General features: G+C 42.6%; 1 protein-coding gene across 1 annotated transcript in view; it reads right to left on the bottom strand.

Annotated features, from left to right (window-relative positions):
- Positions 1 to 20,131, bottom strand: part of leprotl1 (leptin receptor overlapping transcript like 1) — a 55,054-nt gene that overhangs the window by 18,648 nt on the left and 16,275 nt on the right. The window contains exon 3 of the mRNA XM_073024636.1: positions 938 to 1,124. Coding sequence (XP_072880737.1) covers positions 938 to 1,124 — 187 coding nt within the window. The remainder of the gene's footprint in view (positions 1 to 937; positions 1,125 to 20,131) is intronic.

Below are 20,131 nucleotides of genomic sequence, written 5' to 3' on the forward strand. Positions count from 1 at the left end.
TCACTTCTCCATCTATTCTTACAGCGGCAGTTTGTTCCCAGTACAGATTTCTATTAGGCGGAGGTCTTTTGAATCTAGATCTAGAGTTTCCTGTAATATTTCAAACAACTTATTGTGCTTCACTTTATCAAATGCATTTGTGTAGTCGATAAAACAAACAAATCTTTTTGTACTTGAATGGCTTGTTCTGATAGTATCCTTAACATCAACATCACGTTTCTTGTACCTTTGTCTTTCACAAAATCACATTGTTCTTTACCTATTTCAGCTTGTATCTTACTTTTAGCTCTTGTCATCAAAATTCTTAGAAGTATCTTGCTGATATGACTTATTAAATTTATGGTCCTATGTAATTCACATTCTATTGCTCCAGGTTTCTTAGGAAGAGTGATAAATACTGATTTTTTCATCTCTTCTGGTATTATTCCAGTCTCATAACTGTCATTGATGTTAGGCTCATAAGGCAGTCATAAATCACCAAAACGAGATGAATCAAGAAAGTGTTCATAGAAGTAAGAAAGTCAAATACCAATTCGACGATAAGCATGAACATGTTAAACATCATATCACAGTGCAAACAAGAGAGGGTTAACAAAAGCAAAGGAATCAAAAAGAATTAAGGCATACAGAATGTTAAAAAATCTAAAAGGGTGGGGATCAAGCATACAACACATTAATAAAAGTTCAGAAAATTGAAATGTTCTTCAGAATGGAAATGACATGGTAGCTTCACTAAAACTTTGTTAGCCAGGGCAAGACTGGAAACAAATAATCATCACATAATCCAAAAAAACAGCAAATACAAAAATAACCAGCAAAACACCATTATTGTGAGATATAATATTATTATGAGATAATATCAGTGGCAAAAGTGATGATTATCATTCTGTCTTCAATATACATAAAACTATTCAGAAATATTCTCTATTACACTTACCAGCGTTGCTCTTGCAAAAATGATAGGCAGCCCGAAAGCTGAGACAACAATGCCTGTAGTGAGAAATATGGCAAGTTCTTTACATGCACTGCTTGTTGCATCAGTGTCATCAACTACTCTTGTTGTTATGCAGTATGGAATTGGAGAGAGAATGTAAAAGAACAGAACAAACAGTGGCCAGTATTTGCTGGAATAAAAAAGGAAGAAGAGAATAACAAAGGTGAACATTAAAACATGTTTTATCACAAAACATGCAGAAATTGACACAATTAATAATGATTAATGCTGTGACATATCATTCAGTCTGCTTGGGACTTTTGATGGTGCCTATTAGAAAATATTCTGAACTACTTGATGTTGCTAGAACACATCTTTAATTCACTTGGTTTTAAAGTGTTTTTCCTGGAACCAGTAAAGCTTAAAGCAAATACAGGAACCAGGGCAGAGATTTGGAAAGGGAGCGCGACAAACTATTTGTGAGCCTGATGCTGACCCATCAGGATTGCAAAATGGTTGTACAGAAAATTAACAGAATTTTACTGTTTTGAATATTTCTAGCAGTGATTCAAACCAATGCAGGTAAATCTAAAACATCACTCCAATTTTAAAAATTCAGCAACTAAGTCAAGTTATTATAGAATCATTTAGCATGGAAACAGGCCCTTGCCCACCTGAGTTCATGCTAACTGACAAGTATTCACTTACTCTAATCTTACTTTATTCTTCCCATGTTCACCTCATAATACTCACTGGGACAACTTTCAGTGGCCAATTAACCCAATAATCTGTACATTTTTGGCAAACGGAAATAAACAGCAGTTAGGGGAACCATGCACGGTCACAGGGAGAACATACAAACCCCACACTGACAACAGCATAGATCTGGATTGAACAGAGGCCATTGGGCTACAAAGCAGCAAATCTATTTGCTGTGACATTGTGCCATCAATTTATTTGAAAGAAATACTTAAATACCATATATTTGAATGAAGCAGATATTCAGCTGTTTATCTCCACTTATAAACAGTACTGTGTAAAAGTCTTAAGTACGCTAGACCTTTTTTTAAACATACTTTGTTTTTGATTTTTTTGTCATCTGTATTACTGTGTTAGGAGAAACGTGCACATTTCAGATTTCCCAACATTCATTTTCCAAAAATTAAATGTTAGAGAATTTTTTATATTTTGTTAAAGTAACATATTCAGTAATTTTTCAAATAAAAATTTGATTACTTTGTAGGTGTCTAGCCCAGTGCATGATTAAACAGATAACAAAGAGGAACTAATGATCAATGACATAATAATTCAAATGAACTAAACTGATTAACTGAAACAGAAATGGGTCTAGAAGGAATCAAATGGGGTGAAGGGCAGCCAAGCAAAAAGGTGAGGCTGAGGCAGATGTGACAGATGCAACCTTCAAATCATCAATTCTTACACCATGACAAGAGTAATCATAGCCACAAGACACAAGGTGGTCATTCTGCATCAGCAAGGTCTCTCAGCAGACAGAAATTTCAACATGCACTGTCCACACTCTTCTGAAAAAGTACTAAGAAATGGGCAAGGTTGCGGACCGGAAATGCAGTTGTTGGCCATGGAAACTGAGTGCAGCAGATGAGAGGTACATCAAAGTACCACCCCATCTAAATTGGAAGAAGTCCAGCTCAGCTATCAACTCCGAACTCACAGAAACCACTAGAACCCAAGCACATCCCTGTGCATTCCAGAGAAGTCTTGTCAGAAGTGGTCTTCATGGAAGAGTTGCTACCAAAAAGCCATTGTAAGAGTAGAAACAAAGCCAAGAGACTCACCAACACCCAAAAATACACTGACTGGGTACTGAAAAATGGCAGCAACTGCTCTGAACTCACGATTCAAACTTTGAAATTTTTGGCTTAAACACAAGGTAGTTTGTTTGTAGAAGAGCTGTAGTGTGCTACATGGATGTTTGTCTGCAGCAAATAATGAACCTGTTGAGGTTTCCTGCAGATTTGGAGCAGCATTTCTGCAAATGGAGTTGGTGATCTAGTCAGAATTAATAGAATTCTCAATGCTGAGAAGTACAAGCAAATTCTCATGCAGCGAGTAATACCATCAGTCTGATAAGTTCCGACTTCATTCTGTAGCAGGAAAATGACCCCAAACATACGGTCAAGGCTGTAAAGAAATATCTTCAGCAAAAAGAACAAAGAGTTTTGCAACAGGGCCTTGATCTCAACATCATCGATGTTGTATCTGTATAACTACATATCAATTAAATAGAAGTGCACAAGCAGATGTGAGATTGACTGATAGATCCACTTTGAAGAGAGAGAACAACAAAGTGCATAAGTAAGTTATCAGTAAATAAGTAGTGCTAAGGGGAGTCACTGCTAAATAGATCCATCCCTGTTAGAACAGTTCGCTGCTATCCCAATAATAAGCACTGGATCACTAGTCACATCAAAGGCCTCCTAAACCAGAAGAAGAGGGCCTTTAAAGATGGTGATCGGTTGGAGCTTAAAAGAGTTCAGAAGGAACTCAGAGTACAGATAAGGGGGGCAAAGGAGCAGTATAGGAGGAAGCTAGAACAAAAGCTGCAGAAAAAAGCATGAAGGAGGTGTGGGATGGGATGAAGATCATCACCGGATGCGGTGCAAAGCGGGGGGCGAACATAAGTGGAGATGTGGAGAAAGCGAACCAGCTGAACAACTTCTTCAACAGGTTCGACAGCTCAATCTCATCCTCACCGCAGAAATCCACACCAGGCTTATTTCCCTCACAGGAAAATAGCCACTCACAGGAGACCTTGCCCACGCCCAGGATTACGGCTGCACAGGTGGAAGGTCAACTGAGGAAGATCTGTACCAGCAAGGCGGCTGGACCGGATGGAGTTTCCCCACGATTACTGAGGGCCTGTGCGACTGAGCTGGGAGAACCACTACAGCGCATCTTCAACATGAGCCTGGAGCAGAGAAGAGTACCCAGACAGTGGAAAACATCCTGTATTGTCCCGGTACCGAAGAAACCACAACCAAAGGAGTTGAATGACTTCAGACCTGTTGCCTTGACGTCGCACGTTATGAAGACCATGGAGCGGCTGATAATACAGAATCTGAGGCCACAAACCAGGCACGCCCAGATCCTCTTCAGTTTGCGTATAAGGAGAAGGTGGGAGTGGAGGATGCTATCACGTATTTGCTGCACAAATCACTCTCTCACCTAGAGGGGGTCAGTTGTGCTGTGAGGATTACATTCCTTGACTTCTCTAGTGCCTTTAACACCATCCAGCCCAAGATCTTAAGGCACAAACTAACGGAGATGGGAGTAGACTCTCACATGGTGGATTGGATAGTGGACTACTTGACAGATAGACCTCAGTATGTGCGGTTGGGAGACTGTAGGTCTGACACGGTGGTCAGCAGCACAGGAGCGCCGCAGGGAACCGTACTCTCTCCGGTCCTGTTCACCCTGTACACATCAGACTTCCAATATAACTCGGAGTCCTGCCATGTGCAGAAGTTCGCTGATGACACGGCCATAGTGGGGTGTGTCAGGAATGGACAGGAGGAGGAGTATAGGAAACTGATACAGGACTTTGTGATATGGTGCAACTCTAACTACCTGTGTCTCAATATCACCAAGACCAAGGAGATGGTGGTGGACTTTAGGAGATCTAGGCCTCATATGGAGCCAGTGATCATTAATGGAGAATGTGTGGAGCAGGTTAAGACCTACAAGTATCTGGGAGTACAGTTAGACGAGAAGCTAGACTGGACTGCCAACACAGATGCCTTGTGCAGGAAGGCACAGAGTCGACTGTACTTCCTAAGAAGGTTGGCGTCATTCAATGTCTGTAGTGAGATGCTGAAGATGTTCTATAGGTCAGTTGTGGAGAGCGCCCTCTTCTTTGTGGTGGCGTGTTGGGGAGGAAGCATTAAGAAGAGGGACGCCTCACGTCTTAATAAGCTGGTAAGGAAGGCGGGCTCTGTCGTGGGCAAAGTACTGGAGAGTTTAACATTGGTAGCTGAGCGAAGGGCGCTGAGTAGGCTACGGTCAATTATGGATAACTCTGAACATCCTCTACATAGCACCATCCAGGGACAGAGAAGCAGTTTCAGCGACAGGTTACTATCGATGCAATGCTCCTCAGACAGAATGAAGAGGTCAATACTCCCCAATGCCATTAGGCTTTACAATTCTACCGCCAGGACTTAAGAACTTTTTAAAAGCTATTATTAATGCTTTTTGAGATAGTGATTTAGATGCATATCATATTCTTTACTGAGTTAAGTATTGTATGTAATTAGTTTTGCTACAACAAGTGTATGGGACATTGGAAAAAAGTTGAATTTCCCCATGGGGATGAATAAAGTATCTATCTATCTATCTATTATACTTCCTCCTTCTTTAAAGTAATGTAACAAAATATTCAAACTCCCTTTGACAAAGAATATTCAAATAAACATGCTTTCACAATCCTCTTCTTCATGTGCCTTGTGCGTTACACGCTTGGGTGATCATAGCTCTCCACATCGAACGATCACTCGCAGCGTCAATGATATAACGCACATATAGATCTGTTATTTCTTTCACAGTGTCCATATATTTTTGCTTTGCTCTTCGGCGTTTCCCAGGCATGCGGCCTCGTAATGTAATGTTTTTACATTAACAGTCCACAATAACCTTCACTATACTAAAAATTCAGTCTTTGAGGTGGCTCTTTGTTTCTTTCAGGATAGCAACCTGTGGAGTGGCATCAGGTTTGGCAGGTGCCTTATCAAAGACAATTTACTCTATTGAAGGTGTCACATTGCTGTTGGTGACATGATCATCACTGAGCAATAAGTCTGGTGGCTACAATGTGTCCATCTTTTTGGATGCAGTCAACTTGGGTGTGTTCTTCATCTGAGCATCCAGTATCTGGTCTACATGACGTCCCCATGTATGATCTTCAACATCAGTGGTCCGGTTCTTGCAGCTATCCTACCGGGTGTCCACTTATCTTCTCTGTAATCACGCACCAGGGCTTCCTGTCCAACCTTAAAGTTCCTTGCTGATTAATCTGGCAACAGCCTGAACTGCTTATTTTGCACTTCCCTCCGAGATCTGGCTTCAGGTAGTCTATGTGAGATCTGATTCCTGCTCATGAACAGCATTGTAGGTCACATGAACAGAGTTCTGATACACATAAAGGAAGTTGTTCACTTTGTTCTGTAGAGAAAGGTTCTCCTTGTCCATAGTTTTATTGGACTTCTTAAAGGTTTGGACAAACCTTTCAACTAACCTATTTGTTGCTGGGTGGTGAGAAGCTGACTTGAAACGTTTGATTCCATTTTTCTTCATGAATAGTCTGAACTCTGCTGACGTGTATTGTGGTCTGTTGTCACTCACAATTTGTTGGAGAAAGCCATTTCTGGAGAAGGTAGTCCTGAGAGTGGAAACAGTCTTTTCTGATGTGGTTGACTTTACTGGTATGACTTAAGGCCACTTTAAATGAGCATCCACAGCAATCAGAAACATGGAGTCCATGAATGGCCCAGCAAAGCCAATATGCACTCTTTGCCATAGTGAAGAGGACCTCTCCCATGAGTGTAACAGTGCCTGTGGAGGTGAAATTTGAACTTTGTGGCATCCCAGCTTCTGGTTAAGTCTTCAATCTGTCTATCTATTCATGGCCACCACACGTAGCTCTGGGTGAGCCTCTCCATCTCGACTGTACCCAGGTGTCCTTCATGCAGATTCTCTAACACTCTGGGGCACACTTTAGAGGGAATCACAACACAAGATCCACCATCAGCGTTCACTGGCATACAGACAGTTGGTCTCGTCTCACTGAGAACTCTGGAAATGTAGGATTACCATGAGCTGGCCATCCTTGCATGGAGACTTCACAGACTTTTGACAATATTGGGTCATTCCTTGTTTCTCTTTGAATTTCAGAATTTGTTACCGGTAACTGCTCCACCAATGCTGTGCAGACACCTTTGCTGGGTCACAGAATTAAGACTTTTCTTCTTCAGTTGCCAACAGTGGAAGACAAGCCATCAGCATCACTGTGATGTTTGATACCCTTGAACTCACTGTCATTAGAGTGGGCTCATAGGAAAAGTGCCCAACATTGCAACTGGGTAGCAGACATCACTGGGATTTCCTTCCTGGGATTGAAAATGGCTGGTGGTCTGTCACAAGAGTAAACTTTTGTCCGTAGATGTAGTTGTGGAACTTCTTTATTCCCCATACTAGACGAAGGGCCTCTCAGTTGTTCTGTGCATTGTTGCATTCTGCACTTGTCAGTGATCTTAAAGAAAATGCAATCGCACGTTCAGATCCATCTTTCATAGTGTGTGACAAAATGGCATCAATGTCATAAGGGGATGCACCACATGCCAGTCTGATGAGCAGAGATGGGTCATAATGGGTGAGCAGTTAATCTGACGTTATTAGTCCTTTTGTTTCCTCTTTCACATCTTTCTGACCATTCTCCGTTTGCTCTTGTCTGCAATGGGTATAGCACTATAGCAGTGTTTGGGAGAAACCAGTGGTAGTAGTTTACAAGGCCCAAGTATGACCTGAGTTGTGGCACATTTTCCAGTTTGGGTGCCTGTAGCACTGCTCAAGTCTTCTCTTGTGACTTATGTAAGCCATACTTGTCAATGACAAGTCCACTATATGAGATTTCATTCTTGAAAAACTCACATTTCTCTCTCTCTGCGCATAAACCATACTCACTTAGTCTGGTAAGCACTTTACCAAGGTTCGGGATGTGCTCTTCATTATTCTTGCCGGTCACAATAATGTCATCAAGGTAACAATGTGTTCCTGGGATTTCTTGGAGCACTTGGTCCATTCTTTTCCAAATTGCTGGAGCTGATGCAATGCCAAAGATGAGATGATTATACTGGAACAGTTTTTTGTCAGTGTTAATTGTGAGAAACTTCCTGCTTGACTCCTCAATCTCCATTTGCAATTAGGCTTATGACAATTCAATCTCTGAAAACCTCTTCCCACCTGCCAAAGATGCAAAAATATCTTCTAATTGTGGCAGCAGAGGGTTGAATCTCACTTTGAAGTCCCCACATATTCAAGAGGTTCCGGCCTTGCCTTTCTTTATCAATGGGACAATGGCAATGGCCCAATTGCTCCACTCAACCTTGGAGAGAATGCCAGATGCCTCCAAGCTCTGAAGCTCAGCATCCACTTTAGGATGTAGTGCATAAGGCACTGGATGTGCTTTATGGAATCTTGGTGTTGCTGCTTCATCCACTTCAATTCTGGCCTTCGTACCTTTGAGTTTACCAATCCCCTTCTCAAACACTTTCTCATTAGCACTCAGCAGCTGTGACAGTTTCTGGTTAGTGCTACCATTTGGGCTACAGTTTCCTATTGATGACACATAGAGATCTTTGATTGTATGCCAGTCTAGTTGGACTTTTCTCAACACAAAGCTCTATGCTGTGTTCTGCCTCTGTTCATCACATTTAGTCTGCCTTTGGGGACACTTGTTCACCTGCGTAGGTCTTTAGCATCAGAGGTCTTTTCTTATGGTAAAACAGAAAACATACTGTTGTAGCCAGTCTGAAATTATACACAAAGCTTGCCTTGTATCGAGCCCCACTTTCAGGTTTACACCAGACACATCTATTGTGATCCAGATGATTTTGCAATCTGCTTCAGTAATACTATGCAGTCCTAGGCATGACAGCTCACCTTTGTAAGATTCTGTGTTGTCCAACTCAGTTTCACATTCAGTCACTTTGTGCATTGGTTTAGTTTTGTGTTCGGAACATTTCACTCTTTTTTTCTCTTTAGTTGTAATTTCTCTCTGACCTGCACAAGATCTCAAGTGATCTTGTCTGTGACCCTTTCTGCAAGCATTTCCTTTGAGCCACCAGTCATTTGAATCATGGGAGGATTTGCCACATCAATAACATTGTTGGTTTTTGCACCATTAAGGGACATTTTATGCATTTCACTTTTTAAGCTCTTTTTCTGTAGTTCTGACACATCCTTTCCTGCTGTCTCTAAAGATATTGCAATGTTGAATGCTTGTCCTAAGGTTAGGTCTTTCTGACAGTAGCCTCTTTTGAGTGCTTTGACTATGCATGCCACATACGAGCCTGTCCCTTAGTGCATCAGGAAGTCCATCTCTAAAGTCACAGTACTGGGGTAATTTTGCACAGTTCTGCAACGTATTCAGAAATGCTTTCACCTTTTGACTGGTTCCTTTTGTGAAATCGAGATCTCTCAGCTATTCCTAGTGGTTTAGGGCTCAAGCGATTTTGTAAAATTGCAGGCCAGGAGAAGCGCTGTCGACGTTTCGGGCCGAGACCTTTCGTCAGGACTAACTGAAAGGAAAGATACTAAGAGATTTGAAAGTAGGAGGGGGAGGGCGAAATACGAAATGATAGGAGAAGACTGGAGGGGGTGGGGTGAAGCTGAGAGCTGGATAGGTGATTGGTGAAAGTGATACAGAGCTGGAGAAGGGAAAGGATCATGGGACGGGAGGCCTAGGGAGAAAGAAAGGGGGAGGGGAAGCACCAGAGGGAGATGGAGAACAGGCAGAGTGATGGGCAGAGAGAGTGAAAAAAACTAACTACTAAATATGTCAGGGATGGGGTAAGAAGGGGAGGACAGGCATTAACGTAAGTTAGAGAAGTCAATGTTCATGCCATCAGGTTGGAGGCCACCCAGCCGGTATATAAGGTGTTGTTCCTCCATCCTGAGTGTGGCTTCGTCTTGACAGTAGAGGAGGTCATGGATAGACATATCAGAATGGGAATGGGACGTGGAATTAAAATGTGTGGCCACTGGGAGATCCTGCTTTCTCTGGCGGACTGAGCGTAGGTGTTCAGCGAAACGGTCTCCCAGTCTGCGTTGGGTCTCACCAATATATAAAAGGCCACACTGGGAGCACCAGACGCAGTATACCACACCAGCCGACTCACAGGTGAAGTGTCGCCTCACCTGGAAGGACTGTCTGGGGCCCTGAATGGTGGTGAGGGAGGAAGTGTAAGGGCAGGTGTAGCACTTGTTCCGTTTACAAGGGTAAGTGCCAGGAGGGAGATCGGTGGGAAGGGATGGGGGGGACGAGTGGACAAGGGAGTCGCGTAGGGAGCGACCCCTGTGGAAAATGGGGGAGGGGGAGGGAAAGATGTGCTTGGTAGTGGGATCCCGTTGGAGGTGGCGGAAGTTACGGAGAATTATACGTTGGACCTGGAGGCTGGTGGGGTGGTAGGTGAGGACAAGGGGAACCCTATCCCAAGTGGGGTGTGGGCGGATGGGGTGAGGGCAGATGTGCAGGAAATGGGAGAGATGCGTTTGAGAGCAGAGTTGATGGTGGAAGAAGGGAAGCCCCTTTGTTTAAAAAAGGAGGACATCTCCTTCGTCCTGGAATGAAAAACCTCATCCAGAGAGCAGATGCGGCGGAGACGGAGGAATTGTGAGAAGGGGATAGCAGTTTTGCAAGAGACAGGGTGGGAAGAGGAATAGTCCAGGTAGCTCTGAGAGTCTGTAGGCTTATAATAGCTATCAGTAGATAAGCCGTATCCAGAGATGGAGACAGAAAGATCAAGAAAGGGGAGGGAGGTGTCGGAAATGGACCAGGTGAATTTGAGGGCAGGGTGAAAGTTGGAGGCAAAGTTAATGAAGTTGACGAGCTCAGCATGTGTGCAAGAGGCAGCGCCAATGCAGTCGTCGATGTAGCGAAGGAAAAGAGGGGGATGGATACCGGTATAGCCTTGGAACATGGACTGTTCCACAAAGCCAACAAAAAGGCAGGCATAACTGGGACCCATACGGGTGCCCATGGTTACACCCTTGGTTTGGAGGAAGTGGGAGGAGCCAAAGGAGAAATTATTGAGAGTAAGAACTCATTCCGCTAGATGGAGGAGAGTGGTGGTAGAGGGGAATTGGTTAGGTCTGGAATCCAAAAAGAAGCAAAGAGCTTTGAGACCTTCCTGGTGGGGGATGGAGGTATATAGGGACTGTACGCCCATGGTGAAAATAAGGCAATGGGGGCCAGGGAACTTAAAATCATTGAAAAAATTCAAAGGTGGGAAGAGATTGAACAAGGGGGGATAAAACAGTAACAACATATGCAGAAATGAGTTTGGTGGGGCAGGAGCAAGCTGAGACAATAGTTCTACCTGGACAGGCAGGTTTGTGGATCTTGGGTAGGAGGTAGAAATGGGAAGTGCGGGGTGTGGGAACTATGAGGTTGGTGGCAATGAATGGGAGATCCCCAGAGCTGATAAGGTTGGTGATGGTATAGGAGACAGTGGCCTGGTGCTCCTTAGTGGGGTCATGATCAAGGGGTAAATAAGACTTCTGTTAATGCCTCTCCTCCCTTTCTGAGATATTTAGTTGTTTGTTTTTTTTCTCTCTCTCTGCCCATCACTCTGCCTGTTCTCCATCTCCCTCTGGTGCTCCCCTCCCCCTTTCTTTCTCCCTAGGCCTCCTGTCCCATGATCCTTTTCCTTCTCTAGCTCTGTATCCCTTTTGCCAATCACCTTTCTGGCTCTCAGCTCCACCCCACCCCCTTCCAGTCTTCTCCTATCATTTTGCATTTCCCCCTCCCCCTCCTACTTTCAAATCTCTTAGTATCTCTCCTTTCAGTTAGTCCTGACGAAGGGTCTCAGCCCGAAACATCAACAGCGCTTCTCCCTATAGATGCTGCCTGGCCTGCTGTGTTCCACTAGCATTTTGTGTGTGTTGTCTGAATTTCCATCATCTGCAGATTTCCTTGTGTTTGCTTTGTAAAATTGCAACAATTTTGTCAAGCATCTTGCTTGCTGGCTTTTTAGGAATTACTAAGTTGTGTAAAAGCCTGTACATTTTAGCACCCAATAAGCTAAGAACCATGGAGACTTTTTTTTCCCTCATCCACACTGTAGCATTACAATCCAGGTCAACCCTCTCGGGATTCTATTTCCAGTCCTCTCTCCCTTCCTCCAAATTCTGTCATCTCATAACTGTCAGTGCAGTTGGTGATATGTGCTGATATTCAGGTTCATACTTGTTGCCAATTTGTTGTGTCTGTACAACTACGTATTAATTTAAATAAAAAGACATACACAGAGGGTTAACTTCACCTTGCAGAGAGAGAACAGCAGATCAACATCAATAAGTCAGGAAGTCATGCTAAGGGGAGTCATTGTGCTAAAAGACATAGATCCATACATTACAATCAAGGCTGTCTGGGATTACCTAGTGACAGACGCAAGCAAGACATTCAAAATCTGCAGAGGATCTGTGGCAAGTTCTCCAAAATGCTTGGAATAACCTACCAGCCGATTTTGTTATAAAACTGCACAACAGTGTACCCAAGAGAATTGATGCTCTGGGGGGGGTTTAAACTAGATTTGCAGGGGGATGGGAACCAGAGTGCCAGAGCAGATAGTGGAGCAGGGGTGAAAATAAATGATGTTAAAGGTTCATGGTGGTAATAATCTTCTGAGGTGTGTCTATTTCAATGCGAGGAGTATTGTGGGGAGAGCTGAGAGCGTGGATTGACATGTGGAATTATGACATTGTAGCCATTAGTGAAATTTGGCTACAGGAGGGGTAGAACTGACAGCTTAATGTTCCAAGGTTACAATGTTTCAGACATGATAGAGGCAGAGGGATGAAGGGTGGGGGAGGGGGGGTGGCATTGCTAGTCAGGGAAAATATTACAGCAGTGCTCAGGCAGGACAGATTAGAGGGCTTGTCCACCGAAGCCATATAGGTGGAGCTGAGAAACAGGAAAGGTATGACCACATTAATGGGGTTGTATTATAGACCACCCAATAGTCCGCGAAAATTGGAAGAGCAAATCTGCAGAGAGATAACAAACAACTGCAGGAAACATAAAGTTGTGATAATAGGGGATTTTAATTTTCCACATATTGATTGGGACTCCCATACTGTTAAAGGTCTAGACGGGTTAGAGTTTGTAAAATGTGTTCAGGAAAGTTTTCTAAATCAATATATAGAGGTACTGACTAGAGAGAATGCAATATTAGATCTCCTATTAGGAAACGAGTTAGGACAGGTGACGGAAGTGTGTGCAGGGGAACACTTTGGTTCCAGTGATCATAACACCATTAGTTTCAACTTGATCATGGATAAAGATAGATCTGGTCCTTGGGTTGAGGTTCTATACCGGAAAAAGGCCAAATATGAAGAAATGAGAAAGGATCAAAAAGTGTGGATTGGGACAGGTTGTTCTCTGGCAAGGATGTCGTTGGTAAGTGGGAGGCCTTCAAAGGAGAAACTTTGAGAGTGCAGAGTTCATATGTTCCTGTCAGGATTAAAGGCAAAATGAATAAGAATAAGGAACCTTGGTTCTCAGGGATATTGGAACTCTGATAAAGAAGAGAGAGATGTATGACATGTATAGGAAACAGGGAGAAAATAAGGTGCTTGAGGAGTATAAAAAGTGCAAAAAATACATAAGAAAGAAATCAGGAGGACTAAAAGAAGACATGACGTAGCTTTGGCAGTCAAGGTGAAGGATAATCCAAAGAGCTTCTACGGGTATATTAAGAGCAAAAGGATAGTAAGGGATAAAATTGTTCCTCTTGAAGATCAGAGTGGTCAGCTATGTATGGAACCAAAAGAAATGGGGCAGATCTTAAATGGGTTTTTTGCATCTGTATTTACTAAGGAAATTGGCATGGAGTCAATGGAAATAAGGCAAACAAGTAGTGAGGTTCATGGAACCTATACAGATTGAAGAGGAGGAGGCGCTTGCTATCTTGAGGCAAGTCAGAGTAGATAAATCCCCAGGACCTGACAGGTTATTTCCTCGGACCTTGAAGGAGACTAGCATCAAAATTGCAGGGGCTCTGGCAGATATATTTAAAATGCTGGTATCTACAGGTGAGGTGCCAGAGGATTGGAGGATAGCTCATGTTATTCCATTGTTTAAAAAAGGCTCTAAAAGTAATCTGGGAAATTATAGGCCAGTAAGTTTGACGTCGGTAGTAGGTAAATTATTGGAAGAAGAGGTAGGATCCACAAGTACTTAGATAGACAGGGACTTATTAGGAAGAGTCAACATGGCTTGTGTGTGGTAGGTCATGTTTAACAAATCTATTAAGAGTTCTTCAAGGAGGTTACCAGCAAAGTGGATGAAGGCAGTGGATGTTGTCTACATGGACTTCAGTAAGGCCTTTGACAAGGTCCCGCATGGGAGGTTAGTTAGGAAGATTCAGTCGCTAGGTATACATGGTAGGTAGATAGATAGATAGATAGATATCACAAAGGTGAGGTAGTAAATTGGATTAGACATTGGCTCAGTGGGAGAAGCCAGAGAGTGGTAGTGGAGGACTGCTTCTCTGAGTAGAGGCCTGTGACTAGTGGTGTGCCACGGGGATCAGTGCTGGGTCCATTGTTATTTGTCATCTATATCAATGATCTGGATGATAATGTGGTAAATTGGATCAGCAAATTTGCTGATGATACAAAGATTGGAGATGTAGTGGACAGTGAAGAAGGTTTTCAAAGCTTGCTGAGGGAATTGGACCAGCTGAAAAAATGGGCTAAAAAATGGCAGATGGAGTTTAATACAGACAAGTGTGAGGTATTGTACTTTGGAAGGGAAAACCAAGGTAGAACATACAAGGTAAATGGTAGGGCACTGAGGAGTGCAGTAGAATAGAGGGATCTGGGAATACAGATACAAAATTCCCTAAAAGGTAGATAGGGTAGTAAAGAGAGCTTTTGATACATTGGCCTTTGTAAATCAAAGTATTGAGTATAAGAGTTGGAATGTTATGGTGAGGTTGTATAAGGCATTGGTGATGCCAAATTTGAAATATTGTGTGCAGTTTTGGTCACCTCATTACAGGAAGGATATTAATAAGGTTGAAAGAGTGCAGAGAAGGTTTACAAGGATGTTGCTGGGACTTGAAAAACTGAGTTACAGAGAAAAGTTGAATAGGTTAGGACAGTTAAATTAGCAAATACAGTAAGAGAAATAATGGAGGAGAAGAGAATTGTCCATATGTCTGATACTAAACTTTCAAAACAAGCTCTCTGAGCAGCAAGAAATTTGCAGAACTTTGTCAACTCAAAATGAAGATGAAGTATCTGGGGAGGCAGTGAGCTTCTCATGACTTTAAACAGAGCACGAGGAGGAAGTGAGTCTTTACTAGCCTGAAGGGCTGCCAAAAAGCTTATTAAAACTAAACGCCTGCCTGGGATTCAAGTTAGCTTTCTACGTAAATTCCTATCGCTTATATGAAAACACTTCTAATCTGTTTTACCTTTCCAGTGTAAATACCGCCAGATTACATTGTATTTTTCTGCAAATATAAAGAAACCCATTATAAAACCACAAGATATAGGAGTAGAATTAGGGCATTTGGTTCATCGAATCTGCTCTGCCATTTCAGCGTGTCTGATCCATTTCCGTCTCAGCCCAAATCTCCTGCTTTCTCCCTGTAACCCTTCATACTCTGCCTAACTGAGAACCTATCGACCACTGTCTTAAATGATTTGGCCTCCATAGCCCCCTGTGGCAACAAATTCCACAGATTCACCACTCCCTGGCTAAAGAAATTTCTCTATTCTGAGGCTGTGTCCTCTGGTCTTAGACTCCCCCCACCACAGGAAACATCATCTCCACATCCATCAATCGAGGCCTTTCCACATTCAACAGGTTCCAATGAGATCCCCTGCATTCTTCTGAATTCCAATGCTATTAAAATGTTCCTTGATCCTAGAATCATTTTCATGAAACTCCTTTGAACCCTCTCCAATGCCAGTATATCCTTTCTAAGAGGCCCAAAATTGCTCACAATACTCCATGAGGCCTCATAGGTGCTTCATAAAGTCTCAACATTACACTGTTGTTTTTACATTCTAGTCCTCTTGAAATGAATCCTACTATCACATTTGCCAGTCAGCCCATCGACTCTGCTCCGCCATTCTATCATGGCTGATCCTGGATCCTACTCAACCCCACAGACCTTCACACTATATCCTTTGATGCCCTGACCGATAAGGAAATGATCAACTTCTGCCTTAAATAGACCCACGGGCTTGGCCTCCACCGCAGTCTGTGGCAGAGCATTCCACAGATTCACTACTTGCTGGCTAAAAAAATTCCTCCTTACCTCTGTTTTGAATGGTCACCCCTCAATTTTCAGGCTATGCTCTCTAGTTCTGAATATCCCCACCATAGGAAACATCCTCTCCACATCCACCCTATCTAATGTTTTCAACATTCAGCAGGTTTCAATGAGATTCACCTCCACCCCGCCATTCTTCTAAATTCCAGTGTGTTCAGGCCCAAAGCTGCCAAACACTCCTCATATGTTAACCCCTTCATTCCCAGAATCACCTTGTGAACCTCCCCTGGGCTCTCTCCAATGTCAACACAACCTTTCTGAGATATGGGGTCCAAAACTATTGACAGTACTCCAAGTGTGGCCTGAATAGTGTCTTATAAAGGCTCAGCATTATCCCCTTGCTTTTATATTATATTCCCTTTGAAATAAATTCCAATATTGCATTTGCCTTCTTTCCACTGACTCATCCTTTGAACTAACCTTCTGGAAAACTTGCCCAGGACTCTCAAGTCCCTCTGCACCTCTGATGTCTGCATCTTCTCCCCATTTAGATAACAGTCTGCACTATTGTTCCTTTCACTAAAATGCATTATCATACATTTCCCAACACTGTATTCCATCTCCCACTTTTTTACCCACTCTTCCAATTTGTCTAAGTCCTGCTGCAATCGCATTGCTTCCTCAGCACTACCTACCCCTCCACCTATCTTCATATCATCCGCAAACTTTGCCACAAAGCCATCAATACCATGCTCTAAATCATTGACAAATGATGTGAAAAGCAGTGGTCCTAATACTGACCCCTGAGGAACAGCACTAGTCACTAACAACCAACCAGAAAAGGCCACCTTTATTCTGTCTTGCTGCCTCCTGCCTGTCAGTCATTCCGTTATCCATGCCAATATCTTTCTTGTAATGCCATGGGATTTTATCTTGTTAAGCAGCCTCATGTGTGGCACCTTTTCAAACACCTTCTGCAAATCTAAGTAAATTACATCTACTGTCTCTCCTTTGTCCACCCTGCCTGTTACTTCCTTGAAGAACTCTTAACAGATTTGCCAGGCAAGATCTCCCTTGATGGAAACCATGCTGATTTTGGCTTAGAAACATGGAAAATGCTGTGCTAAACATGTACTTATTTTAGAAATTATTTAGGGTTACCCATAGCACTGTAGTTTTCTAAGCTCCGTGTATCTCTCCAGGAGTCTTAAAAGACCCTATCGTATCTGCCTCCAGCAACCCATTTCATGCACTCACCACCCTCTGTGTTAAAAAAAACTTGCCCGACATCTCCTCTGTACCTACTTCCAAGTACCTTAAAACTGTGCCCTCTCATGTTAACCATTTCAGCCCTGAGGAACAGCCTTTGACTTTCCACATGATCAATGCTTCTCATCATCTTACATACATCTGTCAGGTCACCTCTCATCCTCCATTGCTCCAAGCCAAGGTCACTCAACCTATTCCCATAAGGCATGCTCCCCAATCCAGGCAACATCCTTGTAAATCTCCTCTGCACCCTTTCTATGGCTTCCACATCCTTCCTGTAGTGAGGCGACCAGAACTGAGCACATTACTCCAAGTGGGGTCTGACCAGGGTCCTATATAGCTGCAACGTTACCTCTCGGCTCTCAATCCCACGGTTGATGAAGACCAATGCACCGTAGCCCTTCTTAACCAGAGTCAACTTGCACAGCAGCTTTGAGTGTCCTATGGACTCGGACCCCAAGATCCCTCTGATCCTCCACACTGCCAAGAGTCTTACCATTATTACTATATTCTGCCATATTTGACCTACCAAAATGAACCACCTCACACTTATCTGGGTTGAACTCCATCTGCCACTTCTCAGCCCAGTTTTGCATCCTTATCAATGTCCCTCTCTAACCTCTGACAGCCCTCCACACTATCCACAACACCCCCAACCTTTGTGTCATCAGCAAACTTACTAACCCATCCCTCCACTTCCTCATCCAGGTCATTTATAAAAATCATGAAGAGAAGGGGTCCCAGAACAGATCCCTAAGCACACCATTGGTCACCGACCTCCATGCAGAATATGACCCATCTACAACCACTCTTTGCTTTCTGTGGGCAAGCTAATTCTGGACATAAATTTATCATTAATCTCCAAGTACACCAAAACCTCATTCTTAATAATAGACTAACACTTTCCCAGCCACTGAGGTTAAGCTAACTGGCCTATAATTTTCCTTTTTTTTGCCTTCCTCCCTTCTTAAAGAGTGGAGTGACATTTGCAATCTTCCAGTCCTCTGAGACCATGGCAGAATCAAGTGATTCTTGAAAGATGATGACCAATGCATCCTTCATCTCTTCAGCAACCTCTCTCAGAACTCTGGGATGTAGTCCAGGTGACTTATCCACCTTAAGACCTTTGAGTTTGCCTCGCACTGTCTCCTTTGTAATAGTAATGACACTCACTCCCGTTCCTTGACATTCATGGACCTCTGGGAAACTGACAGAGTCTTCCACAGTGAAGACAGATGCAAAGTACCCATTAAGTTCATCTGCCATTCATTTGTTCCCCATTACTGCCCCACCAGCATCATTTTCTAGTAGTTCAATATCCACTCTCACCTCCCTTTTACTCTTTATATAACTGAAAAAAACTTTTGGTATCCTGCTGTATATTTTATTGGCTAGTTTGCCCTTATATTTCATCTTTTCCCTTCTTATGGCTTTTTCATTGCCTTTTGCTGGATTTTAAAAGCCTCCCAATCATCCAACTTCCACTCACTTTTGCTACCTTGTATGCCCTTTCCTTGGCTTTTATGCAGTCCTTAACTTCCCTTGTCAGCCATGGTTGTCTACCTTGTCAATTGAGAATTTCTTCCTCTGTGGGACATATCTATCCTATGCCTTGTGAACTATTTTCAGAAACTTCAGCCATCAATGATCTGCCATCATCTCTGTCAGTATCCTCCTCAAATCCACCTGGGCAAGCTCCTTTCTCATGCCTCTGTAATTCCCTTTACTCCACTGTGATACAGATACATGCCAGCTATGCTTCTCCCTCTCAAATTGCAGTATGAATTCAATCATACTATGAAGGCTGTGGAAAAGTTGTATATGATATCAGGTTCATTAAAATATGGAAAATATAACCAGTAAGACATTTCACGTTGGGAGTTAATCATGATGGGCTGAAAGAGAATTAGCCTAACAGAACTGAACCAAAGACTATCACTGAAAACCATACATGGACAGGAGGAAATCTTCAAGGATAAGATGGATCTGCTAGAGAACAGACACATTTGTAGTACATAAGGGTAATGGGTGGTGAATTTCGAACCTATCCAGGAGTAAAGAAACGTATTAAATGAAGAGGCATGTGATGAATATCAATTTAACAATATGGTACAATGTTGTTTAATGCAGTTGAGTCAAGCTGATTATAGAATCACGTGAAAAGCTAGGAAGGAAGTACAAGGACTGATAAGAATGTTTGCTTAACGATTGTAGGGAATATAAAATAACTGTAAAGTGAAAGATCTGTCGGGTTAGCAATGCCAGAGGACAAAGGATGGTTATTTAAGTTTTTTTGTTAAAATACCAAATAATAGATATTAGCAATACTGAAACATGTGAAATCACAGGCACAACACAATGGGCTGTGAAACAGAAAGCAGATAAATCACTGTTCATTAGAGCAGTGAAAGGTATGTCTACAGGTTTCAAGTGAGTCAATATTAGCACCACTGCTCTTTTTATTGACGTTAAAGGCTTGGATATTCAGAATTCTTTCAGATTTACAGGTGATGATGCAAAGACCAAAACTAAACACTGAAGTGGTTATTAATGTACTTCAGGAAGTAATGAGTAGATTTCTCAGTCAAATTTTAATTTTGAAAAACACAATGTATTTTGAAAGGTAAAATGACAAAATACGATACAAACAGAATATGACAAATTTGAAGGGAACCATGAGGAGCAGATGTTTCTCTTCTTATGGTCCTTTGAAATTTGCGGTATTCTATTTCTACCCTCTCTCATCAATTTTCCTGTCCAAGATACCTACCACACTCTGACTTAAAAAACTTGTCCTGCACATCTTCCCCCCCACCTTAAATGCACATCCTCTAGTATTTGATATTTCTACCCTCTCATAATTTTGTTTACTTTAATCAGGTCT

The sequence above is a fragment of the Hemitrygon akajei genome, chromosome 2 (assembly GCF_048418815.1).
Source record: "Hemitrygon akajei chromosome 2, sHemAka1.3, whole genome shotgun sequence".
Lineage (NCBI taxonomy): Eukaryota > Metazoa > Chordata > Chondrichthyes > Myliobatiformes > Dasyatidae > Hemitrygon > Hemitrygon akajei.